The 26787-nt window shown below is 32.0% G+C and overlaps 2 protein-coding genes across 7 annotated transcripts in view; one reads left to right on the forward strand and one right to left on the reverse strand.

Moving 5' to 3' along the window:
• Nucleotides 1-25992, forward strand: part of LOC113521401 (collagen alpha-1(XVIII) chain-like) — a 225684-nt gene extending 199692 nt beyond the window's left edge. For 5 of the 6 annotated variants that reach the window (XM_052898920.1, XM_052898922.1, XM_052898921.1 and 2 more), the window contains 16 exons: nt 80-197; nt 1643-1726; nt 2673-2716; nt 3203-3412; nt 5097-5240; nt 8161-8259; nt 15359-15617; nt 17985-18044; nt 18574-18683; nt 19058-19150; nt 20189-20341; nt 20859-20992; nt 21492-21671; nt 22769-22912; nt 24309-24392; nt 25386-25992. In XM_052898920.1, coding sequence (XP_052754880.1) covers nt 80-197; nt 1643-1726; nt 2673-2716; nt 3203-3412; nt 5097-5240; nt 8161-8259; nt 15359-15617; nt 17985-18044; nt 18574-18683; nt 19058-19150; nt 20189-20341; nt 20859-20992; nt 21492-21671; nt 22769-22912; nt 24309-24392; nt 25386-25491 — 2022 coding nt within the window. In that variant the 3' untranslated portion in view covers nt 25492-25992. The remainder of the gene's footprint in view (nt 1-79; nt 198-1642; nt 1727-2672; nt 2717-3202; nt 3413-5096; nt 5241-8160; nt 8260-15358; nt 15618-17984; nt 18045-18573; nt 18684-19057; nt 19151-20188; nt 20342-20858; nt 20993-21491; nt 21672-22768; nt 22913-24308; nt 24393-25385) is intronic. The other variant, XM_052898924.1, reaches the window with a different exon arrangement.
• Nucleotides 6087-14918, reverse strand: LOC113521092 (cytochrome P450 6B5-like). The gene is made up of 2 exons (XM_026906526.3): nt 13148-14918; nt 6087-8813 (listed from the first exon to the last, which is right to left on the reverse strand). The coding sequence occupies exons 1-2, from the start codon at nt 14508-14510 to the stop codon at nt 8641-8643; spliced, it is 1536 nt and encodes a 511-aa protein (XP_026762327.3). The 5' UTR covers nt 14511-14918; the 3' UTR covers nt 6087-8640.
• Nucleotides 25993-26787: the final 795 nt, after the last annotated feature.

The raw sequence follows: 26787 nt of genomic DNA on the forward strand, positions 1-26787 counted from the left end.
CACGGGAAAGGAAGGGGTGACACATTCTATGCAGAGACTACACTGCGTTTATTAAACTTATTCAAATGTAACTCCTTAGGGGCATCCTGGACCGCGAGGTGAAATCGGACCTAAAGGAGAAACGGGGAGTCCCGGATTCGATGGTCGACCTGGTATACCAGGTGCTAATGGTCGCCCTGCAGAGAAAGGTGAAAAAGGTAAACTCCGCCATTATTCCTTATGTTTTAAACTATTGTGTAACTTAAAAATGCGATAGTTTAAAATTAACGAAATCTTAATTACAATATTCGTTATAAAATGGTGATAACGGGGAAGGAAACTTCGACGATTTTAAAAAGAATCAGAGAAAACATAACCAGCGAAGTTTTATACGTAATATACTCGATATAATAATAAACTTAATAAACTTTATTTTCCTTAAACAAAGTCAATGGTACAATATAAATAGGACCCCATACTAGCCAAAGCCTGTCTCGTGGAAGTCAAAGCTTGAAATTTAACAATTATGGTGTGGCGAACAGGTTTAATTTAAATATGTGACATTTAATGTGAGTTTGGATATGTGTGTTTGTATGGGCGTGTGCATGTATGTGTGTGTGTGTGTGTGCTACATTAGTGTGATATATTAGTATGTATAGTAAATGAGAATCTACTATACAAAGTAGGTAGAAAAGATGGAATTTAACATAACAGTAAATGAATTATATAAATTTTTTACTTGCTAACTACTCTTTTTCTCTCTCTCTCTCACTCTCTCTCTGTCTCGCACTTGGAAACAGATTTAATATATAACTCAGTTGCTAACAATTCATATTTTCTAACAGATTAAAAATGTCAGTTTTATAATTAGGTAATTATCCTTTGGAAATTTTTATTGTAAATAGAATACAGTACAGAACATATACAGTGGAATACAGCAAAATGTAAATAATTATAGACCCTAAAATGGAAGATGTATAAAACTTGGAATGTTCCATAGGCTTTACAAATATCGAGAAAGTTCAATCAAAACAATATCATAGAATAACTTTGCTATTAGAATAACATAGACTCGCCTACATGAATTGTTATGAATAAATAACAAACCTAATTTAAATAATTTGCTTTGAATATTGTATACTGGTTCGAAGACTAAAATTTGTACGTTTATTTTATTAATATAAAATATGTTTGTTTCCAAACTCATTTTATTTACTGCTATTTTTCTGTTGTTAACCGCGGTGCTCGCGCTAAATTATTATTACCCACTTCCGTGCAAATTATGAGAAATTCTTTTTTAGTATTCTTTAATATATTAGCACGTGTATAAAAGTTATAAAATGTTTAAATATATACTACAAGTACTTAATTATACTTAACTGTACGAACCGATTTTAATAAAATTTGGTACGCACATGACCATCTCTTAACTTTTTTATCCTAAATCACGCGAGCAAGGTTGCGGGATATATCTAATAATCTATAAATTAAGTGCACTGTAACTTTACAGCTTTGACACATATTAAAATTTTATACATATTAAAATATAAAGATTAGTTTTATCTCCTTTTTAATACTGTTTTTAAAGGTAATAAATATAAAAACGTTCTCATTTACGCAGACAAAATCAGAGGTTACAATTAGAACTTATTTTTATGAACAGGAGAACGCGGCTTACCCGGTCCACCGGGGCCACCGTTACCATCCGGCGCATTCAGTTCTGATGATCCTGAGTTCCTAACAACAGGTAAGACTAAATATACCTAAATTATACTCTAACTAACCCAGCAAATTCTATTTTGTCACCTATCGGGTCCATTTATGATAAAAACTATCCTATATCTTTAATTATTTATAATTTCATTATTATCAGTAGAGCGACTTCGGAGATTTACGCAATAAACATCATGATACCGGATTTTTATATATTTAAATGTAATCAATATATTTTATAACATTATGTAAAAAATACAAAAACAACTATGAATCAACCTTAATACATAGGTCTAGTAACGACCTCGACCTTGACTTTAAAATTGCACGAGTAAAACTTGTTTATTATCAAAAAAGGTTTAGTCTAGCAATAACAACAACTGACGAGTATAAATTCTACAAATTTGTTTGTTAAGAAGTCTTTATGAATACCTTCCAACTCTGTAATCAAATTAGCTGTATAGTGCATTAGCATTGTACCATCATCATCATCATATTAGCCGTTAACTGTCCACTTCTAAACAAAGGCCTCCCCCACAAGGGGGTTTTTTTCAGTAATTGCTACGCTTGACAGGCGGGTTGGCATTTGTATTATAATTTTATGCCAGATATTTGATAGGAATAAATACTTAAAAAGTGGATCGCAAAATTTTAAATCGACCAACATTTTTTGTTTGGTTAAATATTTTGACATATTATTTATTAATTTTTTTATCTTTAACTATTTAAATTTATTCCATTAAAATTATTTATCTCACATTTAGACAGTGTATTGAGATAATTTCAATAAATATGTTTACTATTTAATTTTTTTATTAAAACAGACTATAGTTTGTTTTATTAGAACCTAATAAAACTAAGCTAAGATTATCTATAGCTTATCGGCAGTATAATAGTATACAATATTAAAATGACAAAGAGGCTTTTCAGGATAGCGTACTGATTATTCACATAATACGACAAATATACTATTGTTTTAGGACGAGCTGGTGTAGCGGGACCCAAGGGCGAGCCTGGTGAAAAGGTAAATGTATATATTATCTACTCGTTCCGTTTAAGTAACATAACTGTAGTTAACATCTTTGTATAAGTGTTAAAGTGTTGTTTCTACTTTTATAACCTATTTTATTTTTTTTATATAAATTTTTAAATAATTATTATCATAAAGAGACTTGTGAGATTATTTCGTAATACCCACCAATGAAATATTACACCTTCAACTTATTAAATGCAACGAATTATACAAAATAAATCATATTTTAATGCGCGTAAGGCGAGCTTTTAAACTCCCTAACCAATTTCGTGTTATGGAATACTTAAAGAAACAAAGCGATTGGGTCTTACATAAAAAGAATGTTGTGAAATAGCACAATTGTTTTACAATAATTAAAATACAAGTATCATCAAAACACTTCCAAGTGTCAACAATCAACATTATGAAAAAATGAAATACATTTTCTAACACTGTCAAATAGGATGTTTTAATCAATATGTCCTGTTTTTTAAACAGGGTGAAAAAGGTAGTCGAGGAAATGACGGACTTCCAGGCTTTCCTGGTAAAGACGGAAATCCTGGTGAACGGGGAGACATAGGACCATCAGGCATGCCAGGAGAATCAGGACCACCAGGGCCACCCGGGCTAAAAGGCGAGAGGGGAGAACGTGGCCCACCAGGACCAATCAGTATTACATCCACCGGATCAGACATTATCACTATAAAGGTAATTGTTACTTAGGCAGCACTTGAATACTTAAAGTGCAGGTGTATTATAATGAACGACATTTTTTTTATTATACCTTCAATGCCAAACAATCGCATGGTACTTCCAATGATAAGTATAGTAACCGTCGCATATAGACATGAACAGCAACATAGGACGTCACAGAGTATACTGTGATGCCTATGGTGCATGAACTACAGTGTGATGCCCATACCATACAAACACACGTTAACAGAAACACTGAACTGAACGTCTGAAAACAGACGACTTTTGCACAAAGTCTCTCACTAAAAATATTTCTTCTACCTTATTTATTGTTTCTTATAATTTAAGATTTTTTCCAATTCTTCTTGTGTATATATTTTTTTTACGGGTGTAAATGGTATGGTATCCCCGCCTGCGCTAACGGGATACGCTGGCGGAGCACCAGTGAAGGGTGATAGATGAGAATGAAAACAGGCCAGTTAGCCCATCATGATAAATTTATCAGGAATTAACCATGATAGTTTCCAGAGGGAACCGCGAGGAGGTCGACCTGGTTGGGTATATTGCTAGCAATGGAATTCTGTCTCCATTACTAACAGTCCCGTTCCCCCCGTTGTGTATAATTTAAGAGTGTGTTTCACAAAACAAAAAAAAAACAAAACGGACGTAGATTATACCAAAATCTATTATTTCGATGTCAGAACTACTGGACCATATTTAATAAAATTTCTATGGGTCCAGTATGTAAGGATTTAAAAATGTAATTTTTCAAATCGGTTTATAAATGACAGAGGTATAAAATAACAAACACAAAAAAATACAACCGCCTTGAGAACCTCCTTCTTGGAAGTCGGTTGAAAATACCAAATTTAATAGGTGGGATTACAATAACTAACGTATCCTATCCTATAACCACTGTTATAATCCTTCTAACGTTATATAGCTGATATATATAATCCTACTAATATTATATTTGATATGACTATTTAAATAGATATTTGTTAATCACACTTAAACGTCTGAATAGATTTGAATGGCATTTGTTAAATAAATTATATTCGCGGAATACAGCTACTTCATGATATCAGTTAGCCGTAATTATGGTTTTATTATGCCGTATGAACCCGACATAGAATGTGTTACCCCTTTCTTTACCGTGGGAATCGTGAAAGACGACTAGGGGATCTAATGGCCGAGAAATGAACAGCAAAATCTCTCTTAAAATATAACCAAAAGCCAAGCTGCGGTTGCCAATCCGCCTGCCAAGTGTGCTTAATTGGCAAAATCCGCCAATGGTATACTGGCATAAGAAATGGTTCCCTTTCTTATGCCAGTCTATGTAAGAGGACTATGTTCAGCAGTAGACGAGCAACGGCTGATTTAATGATGATATTAATACATAAATATATATAGTGAGGCATCAGTAAAGGATGAAGCGATGAAGATGAATTCAGATCAGTTGACCCAATGCGGTGATTCGGCTATTAATTAATCACAATACTATCCAAGGGAACTGTGGAAAGGTCGACCTGATTATGTGGTTTTGTTGGTAGCAATGGGGCCTATTATAAAGAGTTAAAAACTGATATGATGATGACGTCCATGAATGGGGACTATACGTCCGCAATAATACCAATCCCTTCCTTCCTGTCATAAATATAGTATCAATTAAATATAAATTGTAATATTATATACAAAGGGTGAAAAAGGAGATCCAGGTCTTCGCGGTCGACGAGGAAGGCCGGGTCCAGCCGGGCCACGTGGCTTGCAAGGATTACAAGGATTACCGGGCCCGCCAGGTCGGCCGGGAGACAAGGGAGATATTGGAATGCCAGGATGGGTGGTAAGTTCTTGGGACTACTCTCCCTGAGCAATCAGACTTGGAGGGTTAAAAAGCTCACCTCACATAAATCATAATAGGGTTTGATTTATATAACCTGCTCAATTTAATAGGCCTGTCACGTTGAAGGTGAGGGATTAAGGGACTAGTAGATTTACATCAGCAGGTTATACAAAGCACTTCGCATTATGATTCATGTACAATCATTTTTTTAATGATAATGCAATTCCATTAAATTCTGAATTGAACCTGTTTGATATTATTTATGAGTTAATATAAACTGTTATATAAAAATATAAACGGTTATGGTCTTTCACAACACATTACAACACCATAGAATAAACTGTGACGTCCACAATACCTTTAATATTTTGTCAATTATGATAAATATACTCTACTACACTATAATATAATACTATTACTGCTATAGACTCTGCAAACTTACTATTATATCTTACCAAAACACATCCTACTTCATTCCTAGTTTGTCGTAAGAGACAGCAATGAAAATACGGGTACAAGATATGAAGAACTCGGAATAAACCTCTATATTAAACCGCCTAGCTAGCATCGAACGTCAAACTCGTGTCCCATAATGGAATATTAATCATTTGTTATAATATTGTTTCCTTCATAATTTCATTTAAAGTTGAGCCACTATGATCACTATATATGTACCATCTTACCACAAAGAAGTTAAACTTCTGGTAGACAAATCTTTAATACATGTTAGACATGATTTTATAGTAAGATATTTTATTACAAAATCGTTCTCTATTTATTCTCTATGCTCTAACATCTATGTATTCCTTTATAAAATAAAATCTATGTCATCATAAATAAAAGGTGTTTAAAGTAATAAATTTTATTACAATAATATATAGATTCAAAATCTACACAAAATTACAAATAAACATTATTATACTGACAAAACATATTTAAATTAGACAGAATTTTGTTAAACATTGTTTAGATAAACAGTGTTTTGTATAATGTTTGTAGTAAGACTGATAGTTTCTACTCGTGATATGATTAACCGATATTATTCTGTTTTCTTGCTCACTTTCGAGAATTCTAAGGTTGGTACTCGATTATAGAAATCCATATAAAAATGGTCAATATTTGATTTTCGAAACATATTTACCTATATATTAAGTATAAATATTTGGTACTCAATCACCCTGTATTTAAAAAAAAATCTTTCACATTGAGCCCGGTTATTATATATAATATGTACATTACGCAATGTAATAAAAATTTGAAAAAAGAGTAAGTCTTTTTAGAATATTAGAACAACATTAATTTATTAATGAATTTATTAACACAAAAATGTTTTTGGTCATCTTTTTTTACGATTATTACATGTTACATGGCATATAAACTCAAAAATGGGAACGAAAATTGTCGTAAAATATGATTATACGAATATGTTTGGGAATTACTTTTTTTTATATATACTGTATACAAATATACAATTATATGTATGTATGTATGTACTGTGTACCAATGTATATTGTTTACAAAAACTTGTTATTCAATACTAAGTCTATGTATTTCTAAAAGACTTCAGAGTAGGTACCTAATTTTATTCTAATTGTAAACAATGTATATCTCTGAATATAATGAAACTCATTTAATCTGTCTATAAAAATAAATTTTAGGTACCTAATATATTACATTGTATGTTATCTATTATAAATATTTATTAATTATAAAAAAAAATACTTATCATTTCAAGTCACAGTTTATCTTATTTTACTAATTGCAATTTCAAGTGCAACAGTATATCTACAGTATGAATAATAATATAATTTTAATACAGTAAAGTCGATTCTGATTTCTAAATCCATTCTCTAAATATATCTCTAAAACTAATAATTTGATAGTTTTGCGTAAGTACTATTTTTATTAATCATCATAAACTAAATTTATAATAACTTTGACTAAGTCTATATTAGAAATTCAGTTTATATTGATCCTTAATCTTGATGAAAAAATGTAATATCAAATCAAAATTTATATTATAAAGATAAATTTAGGGAATAGCGTCTCAGAATCGACATCACCATCTAATACATTGCGTTTATTAATAATTAAACAATAGTTATTATGTTATATGTCATTGTTTACCTTATTGTACTATCGATAATTTAAAGTAATACATTAATTTAGTAATATTGATTCATCATCATTATCATCAGCCATTATTCGTCCACTGATGAAACCTTTCTCATAAGTTGCCATAAGGCACGGTCCTGAACCACCTGATATATTGATTAATGATCTTTAAATCATTAACATCATTTTAATACAGTGTTCTATTATTGATAGAATATTTTCCCCAAAAAACATAAAAAGAACGAAAATTAATAGTCCCTCATTTTAATTAGTAGTTAGCCGCGAAGTGCCAGTAGTATGGAAACGTTCAAAAATTTTAAACGTTTTTAAAAAAATCATTCAATATCTTTGGAAAAAAATCTGTTATGCCTATAGCACTTCTTTAAAATGATGACAATGATTTCTAGTTCATTCTATGTCAATATAAAAGATGTTTGAATATTGTGATGTTGATGATGAATGGGTGAACATACTTATTGTTACACAATACCTAATAACGTATAGGACATATGTACACGACGTACTTTTTTTTAAATCATAAATTCGCAAAATACAACTAGTAAATAAAAGTAAATCTAAACATTTCAAAGTTTGTTACTGAACATCTGAATGGATTTGAATTGAATACTTCATTAATCAATTTTGTACACTAATTTAAGCAGGTGAAGCTTCAAATTACAGCACTTACATAAAAAACAATACAGTAAATGTAGAAAATAATTAAATGAATGAATGAAAACTCTTTATTGTTTAAAGGATGAAACAGATTATAAAGATAATTAAAATAAATTTATTTCTATGTAAGGGCAAACCAGGTTCGTTTGGACCTCCAGGAGTAGCCGGTCCAGTCGGGCCGAAAGGGGAAAAAGGCGACCCAGGAGTTAATATCCTCGATGTTTCTATGGTAATTATTATACTTTATTTATTAATATACAAGAAAGCAAAGAACTAAAATCATATTTAAAAATGTATTGTCCATTCGACTAAATTGTTGCCAAATGTAATCATTTCTGACCATTTGTGAAACATATCAAAGTATTTTATATAAATTTCATAAAAATATAACTGTTTTATATTTTTGTTATTTTATTCCATTTTCTATAAAATATTAACTTTTATATTTTTATAATTTTAATTTATAATACTTTTAATTGGAAGCTTTGTATGAGGTTGTGAATCTTAGTCATTTTGTATGTCAATGACTATTTAGTTATATTTTAACAAAATGGAAATAGTATTCTGGTAGTTATTATATGATTGAAAAAATTCGAAAGAATGAAGTATTTCATTGTACACGTTTCTTAAACTTAAGAGGTAATCCTCCAACAAACCCTTCGGACACTATTCCCATGGGATCTGGTTTTGGTACGCGTACACTGCAAGCTGCTGGTTCCACGGTGAATTTGTGGAGAACAGCGGCTATTCCAGCCATTGACTGCATCTGACCTAATCTTGCACCTGTAAAATAAAACAGTCAGATGCGAGTTGAATTTACGTGCTTAGTTCCGTGTGTATATAAATCAAATCGTATATTTGCATAAACATAGGTACCCTTCTAAATATTGTGCATTATATATGAAATAAATACTTAAAATTAATTATTATTGATACCACCATTCAATTTGTATTTATTTTAAATTATAATTGTGGTTAAAAATTGAAGGGCATAGCTAAGTTTATTTTTGGAGGTTTTTGATAATATCCCAAAAATTGTGCTAGTTATAAATTAGCGTTTCATTGTTTCTGTAATGTTCATATACCATATGGCTTTATAAACTGTAATTCAGGTTTCCGCTTACCAAACTTCGAAAATAAGAATAAATAATAAGTAAAAAATTACATGATATAAAAAAAAAAAACTGTTTTAGAATACAATACAAGCCCTTTTGTATGGCATGTATAAGTAGGGGCATTTTAAAAATTTTAAGTTTCGTTCCCCTTAGAACTTTCAAATTTCGACAACGTTGCTGAGATAACGCGCTGTGACATATAAACGAAGGGACGAAGTCGCACCATAAGAATTCCTTTATATCATTTGGATCCCTACACATGACTCGTACAAATGACACAAATGAAATTTGCCGACTAACTGACCATGGATAAGAAGCGTCATTAATATAAACACATTTTAAATTCACTGCTATTTTAAAAGTTAAATATTGATTTATCTTAGGTGTAAAATGGATAATACCATTGAAAACGGCGCTGGTAGGAGAGGAGGGCAGCGACAATAATAAAATAATATTAAGAGAGGCTTACCAGTATAATTTCTTATGACAATCACAATCTAACAATATAACAATAATAATATGTCACTCAAATAGAAAAACAAAATAAGTATCAAAAGACATATTCATAATATAAAAATATAAATCTAAAAAAGGTAAAGTTGTATGAAAGGAGGTCTGTCGCCAACATGGCACGCCCCGGTGCAGAGCACCAATCTAAGGAGGCGACAAAAGCAGTGGCACTACTTTTCTGATGGGTCTTGAGTAACCTGGACTTTCTAGAAATGGGCATTGGAGAGATTTTCAGGCCCATAAAATCTCGGTCAGTCGGAGTTGCCTCTTGTCGTTGAGGTTACGGTACAAATCTGCATCGGTGTGAGGGCGAACGGCTTCAGTCGACGGACTATCCAACAACAAATGAAACATTCTAGCTTGTGGCTTCTCAGGGTCCATTGGGACGTCCGTAAATGGACGTGTATTTATTAGGACCTCTGCTTCGAATCGTGGAATTGGGTGCACTTCTTCTTTTAATGCTTTATGTAGCAGAGTTATAGAAAAAGCGTTCTTAATCAATCTGAACAGAAATTCCCAGGAGCCACTCATTGATGGTGCTGTTAGACAAATGGACCGCCACTCAATCTTATTGGCTATAAAAACGAAGACCAAAGCAAATTGGTTTGCTGCACCGACAAAAACCGTTAACCGTTTCGGAGACAATCTTCGACGAATCTTCGATAAATCTTCTAAGATCCATGTCAGCAACATCCACTGAAAGGCTTCTCACGATTTCCAGGTAAACAGCTCGTGCGGTGAGATATGTAAATACAGCTACCTAGCGCTTTTCTCACTTGCATCTAATAGTAACCTCCACCGGAGCAAAGTAATAGAGACCGGTAAAAAGAAACGCCGATGATGCGATAACTTATCACCGAGAAGGTCACCAAATTATGGCGCAGACGGAAGAAGCTTTATAACTATGTAAAAGCAATAATATTTGGCAACAGACCTGGTTAACACCAATACTGCTATTATTTAATATCTCCCGCGCAGGAAGTTGACGAAAGTTACAGTGAGACAGTGACTAAAATTTTGATAGTAGTGATCAAGAAGTAACCATACTATTATGTCGACCGTCTAAGTGGGTTTACTTCCTGCATGGGAGGTTCTAAAATTATACAATATTAAACATTAACAAAACAATAAACATTTACAATAAAATTATACAAATTCTTCCATTCAAATGGAGAGAATCGTCCTCTCCCAACATCAAGATTAGGTTTTTAAACCTTCTTGATTGGTTGAGAAAAGACCTGCTGTATAAAGGTGCCTTTCAGTCTCCGAAATTTCTTCTATTTAAAGGGGGAGACAAAATTTTGGAAGGAACCTCGGAGGCGGCGCTATATAATTTTGAAATTTGGAGGCTTCTAATAAAAACCGGAAAATCTTGGCACAATAATGTGCACTAACAGTTGTCCTAATCAACCGAATTCATCAGTCTAAATGATTAGGTCGACCACCGGAGATGTTAATGCTGTTGGCTTGTAGTGCCAATGACATCTATATCATAAAACTTTCGATAGTGTGCTTCCACGATATAAGTTGTAAATCGAGTAGCCATGTAAGCCGTCTGTAGCTCCAACTGTCTACGTGTGCCACAGTCATAGAGGCAAGTTCACCCTCTACTTTTTTCTTACCTCTTGGTGGCATCGAAAGGCATTGGATAGAATTAGGTCGGCTACGAGGCAACTCGTGATAGAAATTTCCACTAAAGTAAATTTTATTTTTAACCCAATGCCATCTATCGTTTACAGTAGAAATTTTGAATAAGTCAGTAGCTACGATAGATGACACTACCTTACCTTTTGGGGAGATAGTGGTATAACATACGCCATCGTTGACGTATTTCAATAACTCTGGGTAGGGGAGGAACTTCACAGAAACTAACATATTTATTGTGGGAACACAGTTGTGTACCACACAAGCTAACTGGTGTAGTTCCTTACCGTCAGATGCAAGCAGCTTGGTCATGTCTTTCGCTTGTGATACTAGTTGACGTATCAGAAGGTCAGTCTCACCAAACTGCTCTTGTAGAGCCACCATGATCTCTTCTGGGTCTTGTGACAAAGCCAGAAGAGAAATAACAACGTCACGAGCGGCTCCACGGAGAGCAGAGAGAGAGCTCGACAGATCTATGCTTTCCGTCGCCATGAACAAATGTTTGGAATTTAAAAATGATGATTTGAATAATAATAATAGCCAATGGGAAGGCGGCGAACCAGTAAACATAGGTAGACTAACTACTACATTACCTGAATTAGGGTTTCCGTTGTTCCCACGAGCCACATCCGTAGTAAGCTCAGCCAACTTCAAGAAATCACTGGGTTGATGATGAAGAGTGTTAAAGGCTATGAGCTTATTTTTATTTTGTGTACAATCAAATGATATGTTTTGTGTACCTAAAGTGTGTTTACGTGTATGGGATTTATGAATAGGCGGCATCGGCGACTTGAAGTGGAGTTCGTGGGCTTCGTTGAAGGCTTTCGACGAAGCAACAGCGTCTGGCTGCTGCGCTCCATAGTCGCAGTGCTGAGAGGATGTCATGCCGTGGACATTTGAAGATTCAAGGGTAGTTAGGGCCGGCGCGGTAACAGGCGCAGACTCGCGCACCACGGCTGAAACGCCAGCGGTGCCAGGCGAGTATTCATGCGCGCGCCCGACCAATTTCAGTACCTTATGCGCCTCCAATGCCGACTGAACAGGCGCGAAAGAAGGCACGTGCTCGCGCGCTGCGACACCAGCCATACCGGTGGCGCAAACGCCAGGCGAGACCACGGGCTCGCGTTCTGTGGCCAGCACTGAGTTGATCTGTCTCTCAGATAAAGAATCGTTAGAATAGGTCACCCATTTTTCTATTCTAGAGTTTTTAGACGATTGTGAGTGTATACTGGCGGCCTCATCAATAGCCGCTAATTCAGCCTCTAGTTCTAGAGTCGCTACAATACGCTCCCGCTGAGCTGCAGCGCGTTCCCGCTCAGCTGCAGCGCGTTCCCGCTCAACTGCAGCGCGTTCCCGCTCAGTTGCGGCGCGGTCAAGATTGGCCTCTAATTCGGCTAAGCGACGTGCATGTAATGCTTTCGCGGCAAGTCGTAATACGGCGCTGGTAGGAGAGGAGGGCAGCGACAATAATAAAATAATATTAAGAGAGGCTTACCAGTATAATTTCTTATGACAATCACACTTCATACAATATAACAATAATAATAATATGTCACTCAAATAGAAAAACAAAATAAGTATCAAAAGACATATTCATAATATAAAAATATAAATCTAAAAAAGGTAAAGTTGTATGAAAGGAGGTCTGTCGCCAACAACCATAATTACTAGCTAATTCAAAAATATTGTAGCTATTTTGAATGGCTAGGATTAAGTAATTTATATTACTAAAATACGTCTAATAAAGGAAAGCATGTATAGTACTATCTGTGATATATTATTTTATGGTTAAAACATGTAAATGATTAATCTACAAATATTTTCATAATACTATGATTATGGACATACCAACACATGCTCTTGGTCCTTCACCAAAAGGCAAAAATATAAAATTTCGTATACATTCTTTTGGTCCATCTATAAACCTCTCCGGATCAAATTGTTCTGGATTTTTAAAATATTTCTCATCATTATGTATCGCTGCTATAGGTATTATAGTTTTAATACCCTTTTCTATATTTAAATTTAATTCAGGAAAAGTATAATTTGTTGATGTGCATTCTCTTATTAAATATGCCACAGAAGGATACAGTCGCATAGCCTCATAGAATGCATTTTCTAAATAAGACATTTCTTTCACAGCATCGTAAGTGATCTCATTATTATATTTTGCTAAAACTCTATCAATTTCTTCCTGGACTTTTTTCTGATAATCAGGATTGAATGCCAACTGGTGCAATGTAAAACTAGAAGCAGTTGAAGATGTTTCGAAACCGGCACCGAAAAATAAAAATGCTTGTGCTATCATTAATGAATCTGTTAATTCTAATTCAACAATTCGAGGTGTACTATTAAGATTCTTTGTTTCAATCGACTCTCCGATCATTTTTCCTTTTTCTTTAAGCTCAAGCATTAAATCTATAAAATCGTTTCGCCCAGAAGGCTTGTGATTTCTCTCTTCTACAACACCTTGGAACAACCTTGTCATATTTACGTCTATTTCTGGAGAAAGCATAGTAAAATTCTTAAACACTTCAGGAAATATCCATTTTAAAGCACTTATAAAAGTGTCCCTAAAAGTCCTTACAAAAATCCTTTTACCGAGTTTCCTAAACTGGGAATTTTCGTCACTCAATGAGTCCATATTGATACCGAAACCACATTCACCAATAAAATCAGTGGTATATCTCGCCATTAATTCACGTGCATCGTAAAACTCTTTTTCAGTGATTCCATCGGCTAGAGTTTGAAGTTTTGCTGCTCTCTTTGTTATAAGTGGGAACATTGCTTTTATTTTTCCAGTACTAAAAGCAGGTGTGAACCTTTGTCGAATCAAACGCCACAGGTCACCATCGGCAAAGAAAACATTTTTCAATAACGGCTCAATCACAGTTTTATGTGGATTCAAACCTCTTGCATAGAAATGATGAAAGTCTGTAACTAAAATCCTTTTTGCTATTACTGGATCTCTGATTACTAACTCGGGTTGTGTTGCTCTATAGAATCCTACCACTCTTTCCTCAGGATACTTTCTGTATACCTCATTTGCAGTCATTGCCATACTCGCTTTTTGCATAAACTGCTTCAAATTATTTCCGACAAACGGTAATGGCTTATCGTGTTTGATTCCTCTTTTCTCCCAATAATAATATCTACGAGTTCCGTAATAATGAAGTAGTATTAATATAATCGCCACAATTATAACATACATTGTAACTGGTTTAATATTATATAAAAATGAGACGGCTGACTGTGATCACTAACAACTATTGACTAAGTAAGTTAATGACGATCACTCATTTATAAAGTTTAAAAAAAAATATCTATAGATAATTGGACAGTTTTATCTGTTGACGATACTCGTAAACGTGTAACAATTATTATACAATGTATCAATACAATGTTCGTTTAAAGTTTTAATTTACTTTGTAATATTCATGATAAAGCATTAATAGTTACATGACACAACTATAAGTACATCCATGATAACATTGTTACTGTCAACACTGAATTAATATTCTCAATTTTATAATCACGCTATCCCAGTGTTTACCATCTATCCAATCGAACGCGTTCCAAGATGTCTTCTAATAATCACTGTTCGTGTATCATATTTGTAGAATGAGCGATAAATAAAAGAGTTGCTAAAACTTTTGACCGAAACCTGTTCATCAAGTTTATCAAACAAATCGTTTATCTCTAAATGAATCTTTGGTAATACCGAAACAATCTACCAAATAAAATTGTAGTGTAACCACGTCTCCATTAATTCTCGCGCATCGCAATCACTATTTTTTGTGAAGCTATCTATTATAGATTGAAGATTTTGTTTTATAAAAAATATAATAGCAAATATATTTTTATATTTATATAAAATTTATATTATATTAAAAGGCGTGATTTTCAGAATGTCAGTGAAATAACCACCTTTATGTTATTATATATACATGAAATATGTATTCAATAAAAACTACCTACTAAATTTTTACTTACCTATTAAAATATTAAATAAAAAATAATAAAATGGAAAAATATTTAATCAGCTGATTATTTATGTAGTTTAAAGGCGAAAAAGGAGAACCAGGTCTCGCTGGGATACCTGGTCAACCTGGTGTCGAAGGTCCACCCGGACCGCCTGGCCCTCCAGGAGCTGTGGTAGAACCGGTCCGGTATATTCCGGGACCACCAGGACCCCCCGGACCACCTGGCCCTCCAGGGGTGCCCGGTGTATCTGTTGTAGGGCCCAAGGGAGAGCCTGGTCTGAGCTACTACGATGAGCATCCCGTTCATGGGAATACCAAATTTTATGGTAGACCAGGTGAGTAGATAACCATTTTATTTAAAAATAATTATATTTCTCATTTCAACTATTTCTTGATATATCATTTATGTACTAGATATCTTGAATCAAATTTTGTACATCTGTTTTTAGTGGGCACATACAAATAATGTCATATTACAGTAACATCTACATATCTATATTACGTGTATATAAAATGAACATGACATTTTTGCATCTGTAGATGTCACAACAACTGCTTCAACCAAAATGTCGCAATACATAATGTAACCACAACATGTTTTGTGACATGTGTATTTCGGTGGAAACGAGGGTTAGGAATATGTATTTATTCACATAACAATAAATTTATTTCAGCAATCGACTAAGAACAATAAGACAATAAATTTGTTTTTAGTTTGTCGATTAATCATTAAAATTATACCAGCTTTTAACGGTCCACTGCTGACCATAGGCGTCTCCCATAAAGAGATTTTTTCCAGTAGTTGTCACGCTTGGCAGACGGGTTGACAATTGCAGTTAGACTCTTAGTGTTTTAAAAAGGACGCTGCTGCCCATCCCTCGACCATTAAATTCTTTTAATTGTACCTTATGACACCCACGGGAAAAGAAGGGGTGGCCTATACTATGTTGGAACCATACAGCATTTTAGTAACTAATTTAAATTATAAATACTATTAGTAGTGACATACGAAACAGGCTTAACTGCGGTTACCAACCCCCTTGTCAAGCGTGGCAACTACTGGCAAAACACCCCTTATAAGGGAGACTTATATACAGCGGTAGACAGTTAATGGTTGATATGATATGATACTACACAAGGTCATCTAGTTCCATACTATTTATTACTTGCCAATGGATACTAGACGACTGATAGCTAAATACCTTTTTTATAAATACATTTATTATACCAAAATCACCCAAAACAATACAAAAAGATTGAAATATAGTCATGAATAAAAATGTATTTTAAAGGGATTAAACGTGCCACTATGGAAAGACATGAAGTATTTCAAACCGCAATACCATCAATATATTTAAGTATATGACGACGTAAATATATGTATATATATTTACGTAGATATCTAACGTTAGGTACTCACCTGAACACGGACTCAAGATGGCGGGTTTATTTAATTTTATTTACTATGTGTAGACTTGGTCTACGTGATCCGAATAAAAAAATTGTCTGTGTCCTTTTTCGTGTCAATTACTAGGCGTATGCCAAATTTTATTATTAGTCGACATTCGTTGAGCTATTAAGGCTACAAGTAAACAAAAAATAATAAAAAATTTATAAATACTTTTTTTAAATATATATTAAGCCAAAATAAATTTAAAAAAACATGAAATAAGAAATCTCCTCAAATAACAATAAATAAACTGATTACATATTACTTAATAAACCTATTAACTATTAATTTCACTAAAACATTATTATATTTGCTGACAAAGAACAATGATAACCATTAGGTATTATTGTTTTGCTTATATCATCATTTGATTTATGCACCTTAAGTTAATAACGAAACATAATTCTAATGAAATACTTAAATATTCTTGTTAATAGTCAAAGACCAATCGCATGGCAGAGTGAATGTACGCAGTAGCCTAATCAAATGCCAGCCTATTACTCTAGCTTTTTTGAGTCTATTAAAAATAATAGAATACATAAGGCATCTGACACACGTACGAATGTGTACATAAACTACAGCTTTCATACATCGTAATACAATTTTTTTTTTATTAATAACGTCCTACATCGCCACGCAATTACAAGGTACTGCGATGTATGAAAATCGCGGATTGAGCACAGCGCGTGTATGATGCACCTAAACGTTCGTTACTCAGTCACGCTACCAATAAATAGTATAAGAAGTAGCTACGAATTAACTATACATATCTTCTATTTACTTAAATACATTTAAATCTGTAGTAATTTATTGCATTTTTTTTTTCAAATTTAACACAAATTCAACACAGCATACATAAATACCCCTTTCTTTCCCATGAGTGTCGTAAGAGAGTTAAGTAACTAAGTTCCCTTAATAAGTTCTACTTAATAGTCGAGGGATAAGCAGCCTCTTAAAACATCATCAAAGGCTGCCAACCAGCCTGCCAAGCATAGCAACTACTGGCAAATCTGCTCTTTATAGGGGAGGCCTATGTTCAGCAGTGCTCAGTCAACGACTGATATGATGATGACGATGATGATACATTCATAATTTTCATATATTACATAATGACAATTTCTTCTTAAAGTATGTATTAAATTTTATATTCTCTATAAAATTTTGAAGTAAATATATATATTAATGTATCTCTTTATACCATTACTAATATGAATAATATAAAAAAAAATGATTTCACGCTGCCATACTAAAGTTCCAAAGAGTCGCATAGATGAACTCAAAGCTCGTATGGACATGGATAGGGGTAGAGATAGTAAGTATAAAACAATTTTATAGAATAAAAACCGTAATATATAATTATTACTAATTGAGAAAATGCTAAAATTGTAAATAATTAAATTTTTTTTACAAATAGATAGTCTTTTAAGAAAGAAGGCATTTCAAATATTTTAGTCTTAGTTTGACCGTCTAACTTTGATCATGACGAGAAAATTCCATTATTAACGGTCTCTTAAATCGTTAAGTCCATTAATATTTGTAATATTATTTTCTCGCATTATTTATTGTCTCCTGAAAGCATATATTAAGCAATCTTCTTAAGTATACATCTAATATTGTGTTAAAACTCATTCGTAGTACTGCCGTTAAGCTAAGTATGTTCGCGAGACTGTGTTTTGGTTTAAACAAACGTTAATTTCTGAGAGACATCAAGGCATCACAATGAAGTCTGTAATAGCCGTCGTGCTATTCATGTCTATAAGCCATAGTCACTGCATCCCATCAGGTAAGCCGTTAATTTACTTTTCATTTCAAATTGAATGATGACTTGTTTTATTGTACAGTGGCTTTCTCAACTCCTCTGGGTTCGCACTCCAGTCATGCTGAGGAACCGAAGAATGACAAAACCATTCCGGGCGCTGCTGTGTTCCAGACAACGGAGGAAATGATGAAGGTACTTTAAAATTATGTCTACTTAGTAACTTTATTTTTTAATAAATATGACACACATGGGTATGTTGTGTTCCTAAACGGGTGGGCCAATTTCAGTCTGTTTTCTTGATTACAATATACATTATTCATGAGTATGACTGTTTGTAGTGATTTAAGTATTTTCTATGTGTATATATATATATATATATATATATATATATATATATATATATATATATATATATATAACAAAAAAGAATTTAAGTATTTTTATCACTTCGTATATCGTATCACTTTCGTATTTATAATATCAATAGGATAATAGTATTAATTTATTTTAATAATAAAAGGTCTATTAAGTAATCTAATTGTATAACTAAAAATCTTTTTTCGCAGATATCGTCTTCCAGTCCTGTGGGAGCGTTAGCATACGTTGTTGAGGAACAAGCATTATTTGTTAAAGTGAACTCTGGATGGCAATACGTTTTGGTGAGCTTATACTTACATAAATAAACAGATCTATATGTGTATTAGTGACCCTGTTGTAAACGCTGATAAGTTAGCATTTAAGTGTAAGTAATATATAGCAATATCTATTATATATGCTGCAACTACAATATCGATATATTTAACTAATAACGAATATATAAAATATCGTTCATCCAGTATATAATATTGCAATGTAGCAGAAAATCGAAATCAGTATAGATGTCATATCGATGTGGACGATAATGAATCCAATATATAGATATCGGAGCGATACTCATATTACCCATGCCTAATTAGAATCATTTATCGACTGTTACCAATCTGGCAAACATAACACTCGACCTGTACGCAACACGTCGCATATGGTTGGCGAACCTACTGCCATCGGTCGAATTAATTTGTTTTGTTAGAACCGTTTCCGTTTCTAAAAGGTTAGTCGTAAATTAAAATTGTCATACAAAGTTTTTAGTATCGGCCACATTCGAGTTCACCCATTAATCCATACTATAATCTCTAAATGGGATAAAAACGTGTCTGTCTGTTTCTCTTCTTACTTTTTTTAAATTTACTAAAAGAAGTAAATTCTTCTAAATCACGCAATCGATATTTGTGCAAGAGGTCACTGTCATTTAGATATTTTTTACAGAACGTTTATACCTATATACATTACTAGCCACCCGCCCCAACTTCGTACGAGTACAATGCTGGTACTAAATATACTACAAAGTTATTTAAAAATTAACCTTAATACTGACTAAAGTACGAACATACAATTTCGAAAAATTTTGTCACGCTAAAAAGCACGTTACTATATTATACATGTATTATACATATAAACCTTCCTCTTGAATCAGTCTATCTATCAAAAAAACCGCATCAAAATCCGTTGCGTCATACTATGTAGTGATAATTATTATAAGAAAAAAAATTCCATCATGTGAAACAGGTAGAGCGCTATTTTAAGAAACACAAAAATATGAGTTTTTTTTTTCTCATCAATGTCACTCTAATAATAATTTCCGTCGTATTTCTATTTAGCTGGGTTCGTTGGTAACTCATTCTCCGCCACCTTCAGTACCAGTAGCCCCTACTCCGGCACCAGCTAAGCTACCGATGCCGGCTGCAAGTTTAGTCCACGTTCAGCCCTTATCCAACGTGGTAGATAATTCCATATACTACTCAGGACCAAATGTAAGTATTTCTATGCATAAATATAGCTAAATATATATAATATTATATCAATTATGGAATTCTTTAATCCAACCAATTTTTACTATTCTACCAGTAGAACTAAATATTTTCCTCCATGAAACATGTTTTGAACCTACTATTCTAACGTAACAGATACGCCGTGTCTGTATTAAAATATTCAATTTCACTGATAGATCATTATTTAAAAAAATATATAAGTAATTATTTTAAGTTGTTTTCATTTACTGTCTTTTGTGAAAACAGATGAATCATTATTTCATTCAATCATTTATTCATATATTATTTTGTTTGTTCAACCGTTCATTATGGAATGTTTACTATTTGTTACTGTAAAATTTAACCATTGTTGTTTGTTTGTGCCGTTTTGAATTATGACTTATAGGATATATAGGGGCATGGAAACAAGGAAATAAAATAATATGATTTTATTTTATTTATTTATTAATTATAGATAGATTAATTGTCTATGAATACTTAATAGTTTTAATGATGGCAGATTCGTCTCGCTGCCCTGAACGACCCGATGCCGGGCAATATGCACGGCGGTGTTCGACGTGTTGACTACGCGTGTTACAGACAAGCAAGGAGAGCCGGTTTACGTGGCACTTTTAGGGCTTTTATCTCGAACAGGTTGGTATATTATTTTTTTAATAAAAAAGGAAAATTATATGCTCACAATTATAACTCCTGATGGGATAGTCAGAGATATTTGTCGATAATGGGATTACTTAAATAACTAAAAATTTAATTGAAAGTTTAATATACGAGTACTCTACCTATTTTTAATTTAGAAATACCTAACTTAATTCTGATAACAAATAATTTTTAGTGCATTATTGAGTGATAACAGGAAATGTCGTGTTAATTGGTGAATTAAATATAATAAGAAAATAATTAATAAAAAATAAAAATTATATATATCATCTGAATATTATGGTTTTTCTTATTATATAATATTTTCCACACAGTTTCTTAGTAGAATTCGTTGTAAGGGACCGCTTGACTAATTATATCTCACATAAACATGGCAACTAAACCACCCAACAGAAGAAGCCTATGTTCAGCAGTGGACATGTAAGGGCTGATACGACGGAGACCGAATAGTTACAGAAAATTTATTTTGTTACAGAATCCAAAACCTAGACTCAATAGTGCGGTACTCTGACAGAAATTTACCTGTGATGAATACCCAAGGAGATCTCCTATTTAAATCCTTTTCTGAAATCTTCGATGGAAATGGCGGTCTAATGGCCGGTACACCGAGAATATTCAGCTTTAATGGGAAAAATATTATGACGGACAGTCACTGGTAAGAAAAATACATGACATTTTATGTATAGACCACAATATGGTATTTAAACTGACTAATTAATCATATTAAAAACTACATATTTATGTTACAATTAGTAAAATTACAATAATAAATATTAATAATGTCAAATATTACTTAAAAAAAATTTACATTTAGTCAAAATAATCTTTACGTTCCGGACCAGATCTAAAAGTTCCCATAACGCTTTCAATATTTCGACGTTGGATTGTCAAAGATATCCTTTGAGTCAGATACGAACTAATTACTTAATAATAAAAAAGTAAATACCAGTGAATAAAATCTCTGAAATCTTTAATAACGCTTACACACTTAAAATTATTAACATATATTTATTATATTACAGTTAAATAATATATAGTGAACGAGAGTAATCGTGTATTGTAATTATTTATATCGGCTTTATTCAAGTAATAATTTTGAAATTGCTCGATTAGTTTCGGAATAGAAGCGCTTACTAATCGGACAACCCTAAAGTTAAAATGCGAGTAAAACCAATATAAATTGTAACAGTAAATGAAAATGTCCTGTAATGTGATATTTGCATTCACTATGAATCTTTTTCTGCCTCTCTATTTCCCTTTACTAGGGATCAACTTTCTTAATCCTGTGACGTACTTTATACCTGTTTATTTTTTTTTTTAATAACTTTATTAATCAAAAGAAAACATGACACAAAAAGCGGACTTGATGCTAATAGCATTCTCTACCAATCAACCTGTTACATGCATACTCCTGCACAAGATTCAACCGATCTTCCTCTGCCCCTTTTCTTTATATCCATGGAAATGCACTTTTTCACGTCATTCACTATAAATGAAGTTTGAATTATATCTATCCTTAGTTATACAGAATTATAATACTATACTATAATCATGTCTTTTGGCGATTGTTACAACATTCTAATAGATCATCTTATTTATTATTTTAAGATGCATAAAAAATAAAAACTATTTTACATTACCTGTATATATCTAGTCTCAATTATACTCGTATTGATTTGTTACAAAACAAACCTAACTGGTTTATTGAATGAAACATTGTATGGATCTAATTAATGTAATTATATTTATCAGGCCACAGAAAATAATATGGCATGGCGCACACGCAAGCGGCGAGCGTGCATTCGATGCGTTCTGTGAAGAATGGCAGACTAATGAACCTACCAGTCGAGGGATGGCCTCTTCTCTTTATTCTCATAAACTACTCTCACAAGAGAGGTAAGAACTATGAATTATTTAAATATATTCTCAAAATACTCTCATAAAAGAGTTAAGAACTAAAGAACTATATAGAGAGATGTATATTTGGACAGAGTACTGTGATATGCAAAAACAAATAATAAACATAAGATTCTACTAATTAAAAAATGGTAAAAAATCTATTGGGGAGTCAGGTTCTCGTTGGAGGTGTAATATTTATATACTCTTATAAGAATTATGAAATTTTAAATATATTCTCAAACTTTAAAAAATTAAGAACTAGAACTATTGAAATATATTTTCAATTAATCGTACTCAAGGATCATATTGGCCCTCTATTCGCTTTAACTATTGTGATCACATATCATATTATTATAAGTAAAAAAGTAAGTAATGCGAAGTACTAATTTTATACGTCTATTTTCATACACGGCCCTCTAATACTCCTACAAGACAAATAATAACTGTGAATTATTTAAATGTGTTCTCAAATTAATGTCACAACTTAGGTAAGAAATACAAAATAATATATTAATTTCCATAAATTCTTACAAGAGAGGTAAAATCTCACAACTATTTAAATTTCCATGAAACTGATGATAATAATAAACTTTTGTTCATTCCTCTAATAAATCTTCCTCTTGTACTTTATCAAGTAGTCGACGCGATTTCCTGGAAATTTTTGATCATTTTCATTAGCATTTCTCTCATGTTTATTTAAGTAGTTAAAAAGAGGGGCCTCTTTCAAGTAATAAAAACTATGAATTTAATGACAAATTCTTCATAATACTAACTAATAACTATTCAGTTTTGTACACATAATTAAATATATATTATTAAGTTATATACTGCGATATTATATATTATGATAGTTTCTCGAGCTTTTTTAAGTGATAACTTATGATAATTCTTAGAGAAATGGTTAGTATCCGCCATACACAGATGTATCTTTTAAAACAAACATGATTCTATCAATCGTAATCCTATCCTATAAATCCTAACAATAGTGATGCGCAACCACAAACAGCATGTTTTAACAAACGTACTAAGTATGAATATGGATGGCTATAAGGACAGAGAAAGACCAAAAAAGCCATGGATAGATTATGTGAAAGACGACCAGTGAGAATGAATGGAGGAAAAAAATACGAATAGATAAGAATGGAAGAAGGAAACATATTACGCAGACCCCAAATGAATAATTGGGATAAGGGTACGAAGATGATGATGACATTTTTCTATATAAAATTATTCAATTTCAGACATTGAACATCACTTTAACTTTATAAAGTTATTAATTTAACGTCGACTGTACTAAAAGAAATCTAGGCTTTTATAAATAAAAAATATATTATTTTAATCTCATATTTTGTAACACATTATAGAGGTTTTTTTTATGCATTTTATGTTTCAGACATCCTTGCAACAATCACTTCGCAGTGCTTTGCGTTGAAGCTACTTCAAATGCAAGCAGGCGAAGTAAAAGAGATACAAAGAGGTACTAGCATTAATATTCCATTTATGTTTTTCTTAATGATATTAATATAAATAACTGTACCTATTTGTTTCCACTGCATTTAAATTTCAATTAAGTTTCATGAGGAAATAATAAATATAAATATTTTACTGAACTACGTATAACCAGCATTAAATAGAGATTTATACAGTAAAATACTAATATCCCTTCGTTCTTAATTTAATTTACAAATTAGAAATTTCTCCTTTACAATTTAACTCGAATTATATTATATTCGATCTAACTTTTCTCTTCTTGATACTATTACTTATACCAAAGCATACACTATGTTTCCATCTTTAACATTTCTTAATATCCAGAACTAGCATATAAGCTGATTGTTTATCAGAAGTCATCTGTAGGGATAATTAGTGAAAGACATTTGTCGACTGTAACCGTTCTGGTAAACTTAACACTGTACATGCTCACATTTCACCAAGCTTTTTTAAATTCAAAGTGACAAGGATCAAGCATACCATCCTATTTCGATTTCATTTTAACAATATTTTCATTACTGTAATTATTATAGAGTTAGTTGGATAACATCAAAAACTTTTGATAATTTAAATTATCTACTAATTAAAATTGTCAATTTTTTTATTGTCGTCCAATTTCGAATGTATGACTTTTAGATTATTTATATTCATGAGAGATTCACACGTTCAATGACGTTCTCGGTTCAATCTTAGTCTGGTAAAATATTATCACGTAAGAAACAATACTATCATACTATCTGTAGCAGTCTAGTCCCGATTGAATCCCATTGCTATTCCAGTCACGATCAATCTCGAAGGGATTTGATAATATTTTACCGGACCGTGGTCGGATTGAGAACAGTTTATTCTCGATATCGATATCGAGAACGAACTGTATCGATACATATATAATGTCAATATATTACATTGTGAATCTAACCTAAGTCAGACTAATACACCAAACCTCATACCATCTTGATGTATTTAATTTATTTTCCAGATACAATTCGACCGGTCTATTAGACGACGAAGATTACATGTACAACGCTGACGAATATCAACAATTACTGAACGAAATATTTGCTCAACCCTACAGAGAGAACTAGAGCTTCTATGGTTAGTTTTAATGTGCATACCAAAATGACCCTTAATAAAATATATTAAGGACAATGTCTCAGTGGGACGATAGGTGTTGTTGTATCGAAAATTTGAGATTATTCAAATCAAGTGGGTACAGCTTGGTGTTCATGTGAGATTCCTATTAAAATAAGCATAATGCTTAAGCAATCGAATGTTACTAAGACGTACTGTATAAGTATTTATAGTCAAATTTTTAGGCGCACTTTTGCTGCTAATAGACAATGTAAATAAAATTTGAAAACAATTTTATGCACCTAATATTATTGTTTAATGTTAATGCAATTATTTTTAATAAATTATGTAAATATCAGTCGAATGTGTGACGTAATATGGCCTTTCTTATTCTTGTTTTCACCATTCATCTTACAGGCTCAGAGCGACTATTAAACAGCTCAGTTTAATAGCCTAATAGACTTAGTTTTAGGTTGTAATATAAATACTTAACTATAGGTTCTATAGCTTTTTTTTAATAAAAACTTAAAGTACTTATTTACATAATTAATAATTTCGATTTTTTTATTTTAATTCAGTATTTCAATTTATGTTTTTATTAGGTAAGTATATCGAATATCTTTGTCTTTAAAGATAAAATTCCCAATCGATTATCTTTTATTTATCTTAGATATATATATTTCGTAATTTATTAAATTTTGAACATATATACATACATAAAGGAAACAACAGCCATTTTATTTCTAAGAAACCACTAAAGTAATATTAAGTGGATACTTGTCAGTCATGTTTTTTGGTCGTTCATAAAATTTAATAAAACTGCCTAGTCGTAAAATTATGAAAATATTTTTCATTATAATAATTATAATTGTTGTACTAAACACTTTTTTATGTTTACTTTTGGAAGGTTTACTTTTAATCTTTTAAAAATATTAATTTAGGTTAGTATAAAAATTATAGGCTGTTATGTATATGTATATTAAACTATTTGTATTAATCGAAGTTCTTTTAGATTATTTATTATGGCAACTTTAATTGTATATATAAAAAAAAATATCTCATAATATTAATGTTTAATTTATAGAATATGATTGTGGAAAATTAAAATTAAATTTAAAATTGACAAAATGTCATTGCTCTAAGCTTCTTATAATGCGATTAAAGACTTAAAGATTTTTTTTATATCTAAATATCTTAGTATAATTTTTACACATAATATAGAAATTTATTAAAAAAAATTATATCTGGCTCAAGCTGGATTTCCACGATATTACTATTTACTATAAATTTACAATAGAATCACATTATGA

Source organism: Galleria mellonella, unplaced genomic scaffold (assembly GCF_026898425.1).
Source record: "Galleria mellonella isolate WM207_F2 unplaced genomic scaffold, CSIRO_AGI_GalMel_v1 utg55, whole genome shotgun sequence".
NCBI lineage: Eukaryota > Metazoa > Arthropoda > Insecta > Lepidoptera > Pyralidae > Galleria > Galleria mellonella.

Coding starts and splice junctions, on each gene's coding strand:
- LOC113521092 (XM_026906526.3), bottom strand. CDS start 14,510: ATGTATGTTATAATTGTGGCGATTATATTAATACTACTTCATTATTAC. Junction 8,814..13,147: donor AGGACCAAGAGCATGTGTTG/GTATGTCCATAA, acceptor TTTATTTTACAG/GTGCAAGATTAGGTCAGATG.